Here is a 14783-nt window from a genome sequence, read left to right as displayed (position 1 = left end):
AAGAATTTTTGTATTTAAAATATTTTTGCATTTAAATTAGTGTTTTTAAATTTGATCCGAACCCACGGTCAAACCGATTAATCCGGTGGTTCGATAATTCAATTTAGGTTTTTAAAAATATCCATATTTAAAAAACCACGAAAACCCGAAACTAAATCGATTGAACCGATAGATGGCCAATATGTAATATAATTTGATTTAAATTGTTATAGTTTCATAATTTGTCATCTTTTAATCCAAAAGATTATATGTATTTTCGTTTTTTTTATAAATTATTTGATTTTTTCCGTTATTTAATTTATCTAAATAATTTGAGAGAAAATTGTTAGAAATTATAAAAAAAGATGAAATATTAGTTAAACATAAATATTAACATCTAATTAATACACTAAATACATATTAGGGACTATGTATTTGAAACCAATTATTAAATAACAGAGTAAAGGGTCTCAAACTATTAGTATTTGTATTTCTGAAAACGATGTCTTCGTATAAAGCTCAGAAGGATTGGACATCAGATTGGCTGTTGTTCCTGCGATGAAAGTGATTTAGTCAATGTATTTTTTTTTTTAAATCGGACCAGAGATAGCAGAAGAACGTATCCAAATTGATACTAACCCTATGTGTCTCCGCGGCCCTGTATATACGCTGGTTGCTGTCACTGTGAGTCATGAGGTGTTCTAAGTCAGTAGTAAACGAAATCAGAATGATATTTAGTGAATTTATGACTGATATCTAACTCTGAAACTCCGCATGAAGCATTAGCAGATGCTGTATATCCTAACTTCCTCCAGAACTATCGAAGCAAGTAGTACTTAAAAGAGAGAGTTGTCTTGACACCTACAAATAATACTGTGCATGAGGTGAACGCCTATCTCCTCTCCGAAGTCCCATCAAATGCTAAAGTGTATTTAAGCTCTGATTTCATTGAGTTAGAAGCTACATCAGATGATGACAAAACACTAAAGATAATGAATCTTGAAATCTCAGTTAAAAATATAACTCACTAATCAGTGTCATGTTGCTCATATATCATATAAAACTGGTACCCGAAGCAAAAGCCTTGGGTAACCAAATAAAAAACTGTTAAAAATAAATTAATTCGTAAATTACATTTAAAATATTTAGTTTATTATATCTATAATGAAAGTTAGACTACCTTGACTACTTTGTTACCCATTACGTCTTTTCTTTTGTTTTTGAATGAATTGAGACTTTTAGTTTCTCGTATAGATTTTCTTTTAAACATATTGATTCAAAACTAACCAATCTCACTGTGCTAAACTTTAAACAAACCATTTAATCTATAATATAATTTTGTCATATAAACATATAGTATACATGCAAACTTTGTATTATACGTATATATTAAATAGCACAACAAATTTCTTCCTGCGTACTTTTTGTTTTGTTAAAGTACGTTTTATTCCTTTTGTGTTTTTAATAACTCGTTAGATTTCGGTATGCCACATACCTTAGCGAATAGTGAGTTTCCTACAAACTAAAATAAAATGAATTGGTTTACAAAATATTTGGTATTAGTATAGATTATATTATTACATTTCATTATTTAGATGTGATAAAATCATAATGAAAACATTTATAAATTTATAGATCTTATGTTTTACTGCTATATAAAAATTTATAACGGTTATAAAATATATTATGTGTTATACTACTAATTCATTTTAAAAGTTAATATTATTCTCTTAGCAAAGATTACTATTTGTGTATGTTAGTTAGATACTTTCTTTTGAGCCACTGAGACAATATTCACTGAGATGATATTTGTTCACCAATCCATCGACATACAAAACCTATGAAAGATGACACGTAGTTTGTTTCATAAAATACTCGATTTAATATTTTCTTATAAAATATTATTAGATTTATAAAATATTTTTTATAAAGTGGTTTTATTGTATGATAGATTTATTCCAGTTACCAAAAAAGAATAGGAGAAGATAGATTTATTCATCAAATCGTTCTTCTTCCTTAATTTGTTTTTATTTTTTTCTTCGCTTTCTTTTCGACTCCTGCAATTTTCTTTTTTCAATTTCTTCAAATCTTTTCTTAACTTCTTCAGATCTTTTTTTTTGAAAAAATTCAGATTTTTCTTTATGCTTTGACGTTTACTTTAATTTCTTTTAATATATTTTTTATTTTCTTTCATTGATCATACATCTTTTGCTTTTAAATCCAATAGTTGCATTAACTTCTGGGATCCTTGACCTTTTTTTTCCCAACACACTCATTTTCTTGTCTTCGCCTTTTTTCTATCCTTGACTTATTTTTTCCTTTTCATTTGCATGTTTCAGATCTGACTTCTTGGAGAAGAACGTGGAGAACCATTTACACATCACCACCGACGCTGTTTACATTTACCATATTTGCAACTGAGCACTGTCATTTGTTCCGGCCACCACCGTTGTCATTTCTTCCACCATCGCCATTATTGTCATATCTTTTTCTACCGACATAAGTATTCTACATTTAGATTTATTATAATTTCTGTTTATTTTCGTCTATAATATTTTAATGATTTAAAATCGTTTTATATTTTCTATTTTATTATTTTGTTAAGATTAGAATTTGGTCCAATTTAACAAAGTAGTCCAATATGTATAAGTCTCGAATATACATTTGGAGTTAATTCTTAGTGGACTGGACTTTATAAACTAAAATAGTGACAACAGAAAAACGAAAACCCAGACAGAACACAAACAAAAATAAATGAAACGCATCATTTTTGTGAAAGGGGACAGGTGTCGCTTTTATGATGCACGACTTTCCACGTGGCATCACAGGAGAGTCACCAACATCTTTATATATATATAGATAGATACCTCCCATATTACAATGGGGGCACGGTGATCACACCAATCACAGCACAAACCCCACCAACGCATGACCCTAAAATTAGTGATTTACTTCCCATATAATTGTTTTAGAAATATACCTGGATCAATATTATCGCAAATAAAATAAAAAATTTAATATTTTATTATCACGATTAAAAGTTAATTACATCTTAATATCCTGACGGGAACCCTCCTTTTCTTGGATCACTAACTGCTACAAGCCTATTCGTTCCGTTTGAATTTCCACCGGATTCTACAACTATTAACTGAGATATTGCTCCATCAGCGATCGGCGTTAGGACATGACCTTTATTCTCCAAAACGTCTCTTGTCTCTTTAGGAAGCTCGAAATGATCATTGTAAACCGTCCTCCAATCCTCATACAATTTGGTTTCAGCTGCAAAATGACATCACAAAAAAAATTAGCTATAAACAAAAGAACAAGAAAGTTTCAAATTTGGGTAAAAAATGACGCAAAAACCTGGTGGAAGATTCTTGGAGCCATGACGGAAGAGAGAGGATCCATGTTGAGGAAAAAAATGATTCAAGAAAACTTGTGTTGCTCTAGAATGATATAATCCTCCGCTCGCACGGAAACCAAAGCAGGGAAAACATTGTCCTTTAGAACCCTAATTCAGAGTTTCGTGTAGCACAAGTAAAATGTTTTTTTTTTCTAACGAGTACAATGGTGGGAGACATTGAGGACAAAGGTCGTTTCCCGGGACGGATGAAGTTAGCCGGTGCTGGAGGAGGCACATCTGGTTGGGGTTTCATGGGGATCGAGAAGTCGTCCATTTGGTTGTTCAGAACGATTCATGTGCTAGGAGACAGCTTTATTGCCCCAAAGTAACCATTTATTGTAGTAGTCATTGCTACAACATTCCTCTCCTTATCTATTATTGAGAAATGGCTCGTCCTGTGATCATGAATCTCATTCCATCTACAAAATAAGAGAAGAAAAATCATAAGATCTGTTCGAATAAGATGGATTTTAATAGGTAGAAAAACTTACTTGCCACCATAATATTTAGGATCAAAGGTTTTGTCATCGTTAATCTTTTTCTTCAGTTCTTGTGCAAACTTTGGAGACAACATATCGGAAACAACCTTAATAACATCGACGAAATCTGGATCCCCGAGGTTCATTCTGACCGCGAATGCATGTTTTAGAGCCTCAACTAGTCGATGAACACCTAACGGTCCCGCAACACCCTTTGGAATTCCATATTGAGAAAGAATATTCAAAATCTGCAACACAAGAAAACTCCCAACAAATAAATAAATGTAGGGTTTGAAGAAATATAAATTTTTAGCCAAAAGAATAAAAAACAGACTTACAAGCACCATTGAAGGGCCACCAGAGGAAGGAGGAGGCATACCGAGTAATCGGTATCCAAGAATATCGTTAGATAATGGTTTTTTAACTTTAACTTTGTAATTATGCAAATCTTTCAAAGTTACTATCCCTCCCAACTTTTGTATATCATTCACCAAGTTAACCCCAACCGTGCCATTGTAAAACACTTTTGGACCATGTTCAGCGATTTGCTTAAGTGTGAAAGCCAATTTTGGGTTACAAACAATCGTCCCTGGTTTCTTGAGCTCACCATTTGAAGCAAATAGCTCAGAGAGACCACCTTTGTCTGCTAAGATATCATCTCTGGTAGCGTTCATCTGCATATAAAGATACTTAGAAATCATGTATCCTTCAGCTGCAAGTTTCTCTGCGGGGTACACTAATTGCTTCCATGGTAGCTTTCCGAATTGTTTCCAAGCAGTGAATAGACCTGCGACTTCCCCGGGGACAGCTACTGATAGGGGTCCTTTCTTCTTTAGTTCAAGATTACCGCCATACATATCCTACATTAAGAACGTTACGGAAAAGGCTACTTAAGCTCAAAGGAAAGAAATGTTAGGAAATGTTATTATATCTATGGTCCATATGTCAGGGAAACACTATTAAAAATCTAATGATAGGGTTCTAAACTTCTGAACGCTTACATAACACAGAAGAAAAGTTAGCACTGCTATTAAAGTTCATGATTATATTAAAAGCATGTGCATACTATTTTTTGCAGTCATAAACATTTACCAATTTTTTTTAAGAATAAAATAATTTGAGAACTGTATATGTCTATAACCTTTATAAAATTTGGAGACCAATACAAATGTTTTAATTCAATGTGCCCAGATCGACTTTGATACTATGAAAAGCACCATTTAAACTCAAGATCCTCTATATATCAAGTGACTTTTGTTTATGAGTCAATCATAAAAGAGTTTAAGAAAATGGTTATAATTTGATTGGTTGAGGGATATTCAATTTTTAATTATTTTAATTAGATCTAAAATAATAGGTAAATGTAAATGATAGAAAGTGTAATAATGTTTACCAAACAGTCTAAATGACATTACAAATAATAATTTATAGTAACTAAGTTTCAAAAATATAGAAAGTGTAATACTGTTTGATTAATTTTTTAATATTTATATACTACATAAAATAATTAGTAAAACACAATTTATAGAAATCGATATAATGATTTCATCTTCTTATATAAAATATTATATTCATATATAAAGAATTATAATAATTATTAATGTATTATAATGTCCATATATGTCTTATAAGTCATTTATAAAAAAAAACTGAAGCATTTATAAAATTATCTATCATGGCTTACAAAATTATTTTATCTTAATTTTAAATTATTTATATGAGTTTATAAAATATTTATAAAAAAAATTCTCCTATATATAAAACTAGAAGTCACTTAAGTGAATTTTGCTTACATGTCGATCATTTGTGAAATCTTAAGAAATTTTTTATAATTTTCTTGGTCGATAACTTTTAATTTTATTTATTTTAGTTTAGATTTTAAAAAAAATTCTAGATCCAATTAATATCACTTGCCATATAATCTAAATTATATTAAAAATAATGATTTATGATAACTAATTGTTGAAATTATATAAAGAATATTTATGTTTGATCAATTCTTTTTTGTATTTATAAACTACATAATATAATGAATGGAACTTATTAATTATATCTAAAATAAAAGGCAAATCTAAAACTAATTACTATCACTTGCCAAATAAGCTAAATGATATTACAAATAATAATTAATGGTAGATAATTTTTAAAAATATAGAAAGTGTAATAATGTTTGATCAATTATTTTTATAATTATAAAATAATGAATGTAAAACAATTTATTGAAATTGATATAATGATTTCATATTCATATAAAAATATAGTCGTATCTATACTAATTACTAATCTATTATAATGTGCATATATGCTTTATAAATAATTAAACTTTGAAGATTGGAATGATTATATTAAACGGAACATGTGAGAACTTTGATTTAAAAAATGTTTTGCTTTTAAGTCAAATAATATAGTAAATAAGGTAATGTTATGATTGAAAACATTCTAAGATGGATTTTTGGTTCGCTGATTGTATGTTTTGTATTACTATTTAGAGAGAGAAATAAATATTTGGCAAAAATATGTAAAAAAATTAAGAAAACATTAGCAAAAATTTAATAAAAGAACGAAATGATAACGAGAAAAATAGGCATGGACGTTCGGGTACCCGTTGGCATTTGGGTCGGGTTTTTCGGGTTTTTCAGGTTTTCTGATTTTCGGGTTTACGCTTCTAGGTCCCATACTAAAATTTTATTAGTACGGGTCGGGTTCAGATAATAACACTTCTGGTTCGGTTCAAAATTGTATTGCATCATAAAACCCATAAAGTAATCATATATCGTACAGATTCAGGTTATATTGGTTCGGTTCAGATATAACCAAAGTAAAAAACAATTTTTTTGAAGTAAAACATAAAGAAAAACATCTAAATTAAATAAAAATTAATCTATCATATATAAAATTGATAAAATAACAAGAAAATGTTGAATCAAACATGAAAACAAACATCATTTGTAAACAATATGTATTGCCTTATACATAGTAGACTTTTTATTTCAATGAGCAAATTATAAAATACTTCTTTATAACTAATTGTGTACTTAAAGCATTTATTAGAATTTTAATATTTATTATTATATATAATATTACCACAAATATTGAATTTAATAATTAGAATACTTATATATATTTCAAAATATTTATATTTACTATTAATTTCGGATTTTTCGGGTTACCCGTTCGGGTTCGGTTAATAACACTTCGAGTTCGGATATTTTTTGTACCACCCTACAAAACCCGTTCTGGTTCGGTTAATAACACTAACGGGTCGGATTTTTTGGTTCGGGTTCGGTTCAGATTTCGGGTTCCGGATTTTATGCCCAGGCCTAGAGAAAAATAAGAATAGGCCAAAAAGATACATAATATATGTTGGAGAAGTTAATGTGATAATTACGTATATAATTCAACAATCCTTTGTTATTACTAAATATTTATCAATTATTTTTACATCAAATTTATAAAAACTTTACGATTGATTTTAAAACTAATTGAAGTTAAAAATTATATTTTTAATGTTTTTTATTATTCAAAATTTATGATATTATATACATATTATATATTTTCTTACAATATTTTTATCCGCGAATTCGCGGACAAACACCTAGTATATGTTTATTGAAGAATGCTAAGACCATTATCCCCAAATAATATGTATGTTATACACCAACAACAGCTAAGAAAAACCTATTATATAGGTTTACGTTTAGGGAAAACACTTATTTTAAAACGCATATTATGACAAGAGGAAAAAGAACGCATTAAATAAAACGTAGTTACCTCAGTAGCTCGTAAAGGAGCGACCTCTCTAAAATCATAAGCAATTTCTTTACCACTAGCCATCTTAACCACTGCAAAAGATCCACCGCCTAGACCGCTAGACCCTGGATTCACAACCCCCAAACAGAGAGCAACAGCCACATATATATGCATCAATCGCGTTCCCTCCTTGATGAAGAACATTGATTCCAATTTTTGAACACTGTCCATGGTCTGTCGCAACCGCAGCGTTAGATGCAACAATACTGTGCTGTCTTTTCTTAGCCGCCGAGTTTTGGAGAAACGCGAATAGAAGAAGAACAATTGTTACTGTTCGAGCTACGGTGGATGAAGAATCAAACCAAATATTAATCACAGATGATAAAAAAAAACCTATAAACGACAAGAGATTTGTTTAGTTTAGCAAAACTTTTGAATAAGTGTCGAGACTTATATAACTTATTGGACGTTGAATTTTAGTTCTTCTGAGTTCATACTTATGAATATGAGTTAAATATTGAAGCTTGTTAGTAACAATCAGTCACTTTTCACGCTAGAAAACCAAATGACTCGACAAAGAAACTAACTATATATTGAATAATCATTGACGATTTTTGTATAGAATTAGAGAAAAAATAACTTACAATTCATTTGTTTGTCACTTGCTAAATATTGAATAATCACATGAAATTTGTTCAAACGAACATAAATAGGACTCTGTGGTTTTGAGCAATCTTGGACGGTAGATAAATTTAGAATCTATAAAACCCCTTTTAAAAGTTGCATGTCCTTTACGTAGTCTTTTAAGTAGTTCCCTTCTTTTGTCAATGTTTTAAATGTTCTTTAGACTGCATCGATTACGTATTAATCTACCTATATTTAAGAAATGAAAATCCCTTAAACTATATTTGCGAAGTGATTCTGCCACATGTCCTTTCTACAATCAATTTCACAAAACAAATATGACATGACTACTGAAATTGATGATATGTTTTATAGCTTAATATATATGACATGGACAATTGTATTTAATGTTAATTTATATTTTTGGTAAACTTTATAAAATATGGTAATAACTCATATATTACATTTAATGTCAATTTATATTTTTGGAATTTTTTTTTAGAATATGGGAATAACTCATAAATCATCACTAAAATAAATATATTCAAATATGGCATTATAAATTTTTAAATATAATTTAATTATATATTTATAAATTATACAATTTTATTACTAAAATTTTTAAAAATGTATTAAATTTTGTAAGAAAATTATAAAAAATTAATCGTAAATCATTATTTTGTTATATATCTACAAATTTTATAAATATTGTTTAATTTTAATTTTTGGTAATTATGCAACTTTTACAAATTTATTTAATATATTTAATTAAAATAAATAGATAGAAAAATATATCTAAGATTATAATTTCAAATATATACATGCATATTTTTAAATATAATTTTTATGTTTAATTAAATTAAATTTATATTAAAATATTGATACGAAAAAAGAAAATTTACAATATTAATAAAATTTTATTTTAAAATATAATTTATATTTATCTGTTAATAAATTTTTTTACTGCACATGGTGCAAGAAAACACCTAGTATTCATAATGATACATCACCACTTTCCTCAAATAACACATCAAGTTATTAGAAATTTGTGAGTCTATGATCATAATTATTACCATTTTGATCGATATCTGATTTTACAAATATTAAATTCATAAAGTAAAAACTAATAAGCCGGATTATCTATCTATTTATATAAAGAACAATTTGTTCTCTTCTCGTTCTGCCATTTAAAAAAGTTCTTTACACTACATTGATCTCAGTATTTAATAATGTTTCTTTTTCCACTTTTCTATTAGATCAATCTATTTACTGATTGTCAATTAGCATCGAGTTAAAAAAAATCCATGAAACTTAATATCATAGTCAATAACCGATCTTATAGTGAGATTCGGCGTCACATTGAACAAAAAAAAATAGAATCTATAATTCCCGTAACGTTTCTCTTTGAGAAATTTTGCCAACAATACACCACTTTCAAGAGCATATATATGGATTTAAACATACCAGGCAACTAATTAATTCTAATATTCTCCATATTACGATTGGTCAAATAAGAGTGATGCCATCATGCCAATTAGTCAATTACTATATATGTTTGATTAAGAAAATATAAAAATAAAAGGCTACCTATCATAAACAAGTTCGTTACAATACGCAGTGGAAAAAATCAAATCCGATATCAACATTCTGAGGGGAACCCTCCTTTTCTTGGCATTTTGATTAAATAAATCCGATACATATTAAATGAGTTTATCTTCTTAAAGCAATTTGATTTAATTAAATTAATAAAGTTTTTTTTTTTAAATTAATAAAGTTATAATAAATTGCTAGTTTTATTCAGTGTAGAAACCTAGTTTTGAAACCCAAACGATGAGGTTGCTCTGTACTCTTCTGCTGTTAAGAAAGTATACTCTTCTATGTTAAATTATGATCTTATCGCAAATAAAATAAAAAGTTTTAATATTTTTATTTATCATGATTAAAATTTAATAGTCATAGTTCGATGCCATAAATTATGAAGCCCTATATATATATCTTAATATCCTGAGGGGAACCCTCCTTTTCTTGGATCACTAACTGCTACAAGCCTACTCGTTCCGTTTGAATTTCCACCGGATTCTACAACTATTAACTGAGAAATTGCTCCATCAGCAATCGGCGTTAGAACATGACCTTTCTTCTCCAAAACGTCTCTTGTCTCTTTAGTAAGCTCGAAGTGATCATCGTAAACCGTCCTCCAATCCTCATACGAAATTCTATTTGGTATCAGCTGCAAAATGACATCACAAAAAAAAAATTAGCTATAAACAAAAGAACAAGAAAGTTTCTAATTTGGGTAAAAAAAGAAGCACAAACCTGGTGAAAGATTCTTGGAGCCATGACAGAAGAGAGAGGATCCATGTTGAGGAAAAAATGATTCAAGAAAACTTGTGTTGCTCCAGGGATGATATACAATCCTCCACTCGCACCAACTGCAGCTTTCACTTTACCATCCTACAGAAACCAAAGCAGAAAACACTGTCATTTAGAATCCTAATTCCGACTTTCGTGAGCAAAAGTAACATGTATTTTAACCAACCTTGAGTACAATGGTGGGAGACATTGAAGACAAAGGTCGTTTCCCGGGACGGATGAAGTTAGCCGGCGCTGGAGGCGGCACATCTGGTTGGGGCTTCATGGGGATCGAGAAGTCGTCCATTTGGTTGTTCAGAACGATTCCGGTGCTAGGAGACAGCTTTGTTGCCCCAAAGTAACCGTTTATTGTAGTAGTCATTGCTACAACATTCCTCTCCTTATCTATTATTGAGAAATGGCTCGTCCCGTGATCATGAATCCCATTCCATCTACAAAATAAGAGAAGAAACATCATAAGATCTATTCGAATAAGTTGGATTTTAATAGATAGAAAAACTTACTTGCCACCATAATATTTAGGATCAAAGGTTTTGTCATCGTTAATCTTTTTCTTCAGTTCTTGTGCAAACTTTGGAGACAACATATCCGAAACAACCTTAGTAACATCGACGAAATCTGGATCCCCGAGGTTCATTCTGACCGCGAATGCATGTTTAAGAGCCTCAACTAGTCGATGAACACCTAACGGTCCCGCAACACCCTTTGGAATTCCATATTGAGAAAGAATATTCAAAATCTGCAACACAAGAAAACTCCCAACAAATAAATAAATGTAGGGTTTGATGAAATATAAATTTTTAGCCAAAAGAAAAAAAACAGACTTACAAGCACCATTGAAGAGCCACCGGAGGAAGGAGGAGGCATACCGAGTAATCGGTATCCAAGAATATCGTTAGATAATGGTTTTTTAACTTTAACTTTGTAATTATGCAAATCTTTCAAAGTTACTATCCCTCCCAACTTTTGTATATCATTCACCAGGTTAACCCCAACCGTGCCATTGTAAAACACTTTTGGACCATGTTCAGCGATTTGCTTAAGTGTGAAAGCCAATTTTGGGTTACGAACAATCGTCCCTGGTTTCTTGAGCTCACCATTTGAAGCAAATAGCTCAGAGAGACCACCTTTGTCTGCTAAAATATCATCTCTGGTCGCGTTCATCTGCATATAAAGATACTTAGAAATCATGTATCCTTCAGCTGCCAGTTTCTCTGCGGGGTACACTAACTGCTTCCATGGTAGCTTTCCGAGTTGTTTCCAAGCAGTGAATAGACCTGCGACTTCCCCGGGGACAGCTACTGATAGGGGTCCTTTCTTCTTTAGTTCAAGATTACCGCCATACATATCCTACATTAAGAATGTTAAGGAAAATGCTACTTTAGCTCAAAGGAAAAGGCTACATATAATAATGAATATAAAACAATTTTTAGAAATCGATATAATGATTTCATATTCATATAAAAATATAATTGTATCTATAATAATTACTAATCTCTTAAATGTCCATACATGATTTATAAATAATTAGGCTTTGAAGATTGGAAGGATTATATTTAACGGAACATGTGAGAACTTTGATTTAAAAATTGTTTTACATTTAAGTCAAATAATATAGTGAATAAGGTAATGTTATGATTGAAAAGAATTCTAAGATGAATTTTTGGTTCGCTGATTGTATGTTTTGTATTATTATTTAGAGAGAAAAATAAATATTTGGAAAAATATGTAAAAAATTAAGAAAACAATAGTAAAAATTTACTAAAAAGAATGAAATGATAGCGAGAAAAATAAGAAAAGGCCGGAAAAGATACATAATATATGTTGAAAAAGTTAATGTGATAATTACATATATAATTCCACAAACATTTGTTATTACTAAATATTCATCAATTATTTTTACATCAAATTTATAGAAACTTTACGATTGATTTTCAAACTAATAGAAGTTGAAAATTGTATTTTTTAATGTTTTTAATTATTATTCAAAATTTATGACATTATATACATAATATATATTTTCTTACAATATTTATATGTTCGAATTTGCGGGCAAACACCTAGTAGATATTTTTGAAGAATGCTAAGACCATTATCCCCAAATAATATGTATGTTATACACCAAGAGCTAAGAAAAACTATATTATATGTTTCAAAAACGTTTAAGGATAACACTTATTTTAAAACACATATGACAAGAGGAAAAAGAACGCATTAAATAAAACGTAGTTACCTCAGTAGCTCGTAAAGGAGCGACCTCTCTAAAATCATAAGCAGTTTCTTTACCACTAGCCATCTTAACCACTGCAAAAGATCCACCGCCTAGACCGCTAGACCCTGGATTCACAACCCCCAAACAGAGAGCAACGGCCACAGATGCATCCATCGCGTTCCCTCCTTGACGAAGAACATTCATTCCGATTTTTGAACACTGTCCATGGTCTGTCGCAACCGCAGCGTTAGACGCAACAATACTGTGCTGTCTTTTCTTAGCCGCCGCGTTTTGGAGAAACGCGAATAGAAGAAGAACGATCGTTACTGTTCGAGCTACGGTTGATGAAGAATCAAACCAAATATTAATCACATTAAAAAAAAAAAAAAAAACGTTTGAACGACAAGAGTTTCGTTTAACAAAACTTTTGAAGAAGTGTAGAGACTTATATAACTTATTGGACGTTGAATTTTTAGTTCTTCTGAGTTCATACTTATGAATATGAGTTAAATATTGAAGCTTGTTAGTAGCAATCAGACACTTGTCACGCTAGAAAACCAAATGACTCTAAAGAAACTAACTATATATTGAATAATCGTTGACGATTTTTGTATAGAATTAGAGAGAAAAATAACTTACAATTCATTTGTATTTCACTTGCTAAATATTGAATAAACATGAGATTTGTTCAAACGAACATAAATAGGACGCTGTGGTTTTGAGCTATCTTGGACGGTAGATAAATTTAGAATCTATAAAACCCCTTTTAAAAGTTTCATGTCCTTTATGTAGTCTTTTAAGTAGTTCCCTTCTTTTGTCAATGTTATAAATATTCTTTAGACTACATCGGTTAAGTGTTAATCTACCTATATTTAAGAAATGAAGATATTCATTAATGATACATCACAACTTTCCTCAAATAACACATCAAGTTATTAGAAATTTGTGAGTCCGTGATCATAATTATTAACATATTGATCGATATCTGATTTTACAAATAATAAATTCATAAAGTAAAAATAATTAGTCGGATTATGATTAATAAAAGAAATAATTTACCGTTTCCAAAAGGTGCAAGTCTTTTTAAAGGGTCATTTAAAAAGTTCTTTAGACTACATTGATCTTAGTATTTAATAATGTTTCTTTTTCCACTTTTCTATTAGATCAATCTATTTATTGATTGTCAATTAGCATCGAGTTTAAAAAGAATCCATGAAACTTAATATTATATATAGTCAATGACCGATGTGCACAAAAAAAAAGAAGTCAATGACCGATCTTATAGTTATAGTGAGATTCGGCGTCACAATGAACAAATAACTAGAATCTATAATTCCCGTAACGTTTCTCTTTGAGTTAAAATGTGGTTGTAAATTTTGCCAACAATACAGCACTTTCAAGACCATATATATGGATTTAAACATACCAGGCAAGTAATTAATTATAATATTCTCCATATTACGATTGGTCAAACAAGAGTGATGCCAATTAGTCAGTCAATTACTATGTTTGATTAAGAAAATATATAAAAAAAGGTTACCCTCCTTTTTTGGCATTTTGATTAAATAAATCCGATACATATTGAATGAGTTTATATTTTTAAAGCACTTTGATTTAATTAAACTAATAAGTTCTAATAAATTGCTAGTTTTATTTAGCGTAGAAGTAGAAAATAGAAACTGAGCCGGCCCTAGGCCAAAGTCCATAAAGTTAGGGATTTGGGCGCCACAAATGATAAATATTTTTGGGACGCCAAAATGCTAAAAGTTCTCTCGTAGATTTCTCCCTTTTAGCATTCAACTCACAGGTTTGATACGTACCATTTCTTCTTTTTATTATAGTAATAGCATTTTCCTTTTCTGAAGATAACTACTAAAGATTTTTTCATTCAAAGATATGAAATGTTTGGTCATTGACTATAATATTAAGTTAAGTTTTAAACTTAATTATATCTTTTATTTTT

At 29.8% G+C, this 14783-nt stretch overlaps 1 protein-coding gene and 1 pseudogene across 1 annotated transcript; both read right to left on the bottom strand.

The window, feature by feature from the left end:
- Positions 1-2886: 2886 nt before the first annotated feature.
- On the bottom strand, positions 2887-8023 carry LOC106393565 (annotated as a pseudogene).
- A 2115-nt stretch (positions 8024-10138) lies between these two features.
- On the bottom strand, positions 10139-13610 carry LOC125575470 (glutathione hydrolase 1-like). Its single transcript, XM_048750344.1, has 7 exons — positions 13460-13610; positions 12842-13155; positions 11437-11958; positions 11112-11347; positions 10775-11039; positions 10552-10689; positions 10139-10465 (listed from the first exon to the last, which is right to left on the bottom strand). The coding sequence occupies exons 1-7, from the start codon at positions 13497-13499 to the stop codon at positions 10232-10234; spliced, it is 1749 nt and encodes a 582-aa protein (XP_048606301.1). The 5' UTR covers positions 13500-13610; the 3' UTR covers positions 10139-10231.
- Between the last annotated feature and the right edge of the window lie 1173 nt (positions 13611-14783).

The sequence above is a fragment of the Brassica napus genome, chromosome C3 (genome assembly GCF_020379485.1).
Source record: "Brassica napus cultivar Da-Ae chromosome C3, Da-Ae, whole genome shotgun sequence".
In the NCBI taxonomy this organism is placed as follows: Eukaryota; Viridiplantae; Streptophyta; class Magnoliopsida; order Brassicales; family Brassicaceae; genus Brassica; species Brassica napus.
Note: the sequence above shows the minus strand (reverse complement) of the source record. Positions and strands in the feature narration are given on the sequence as shown.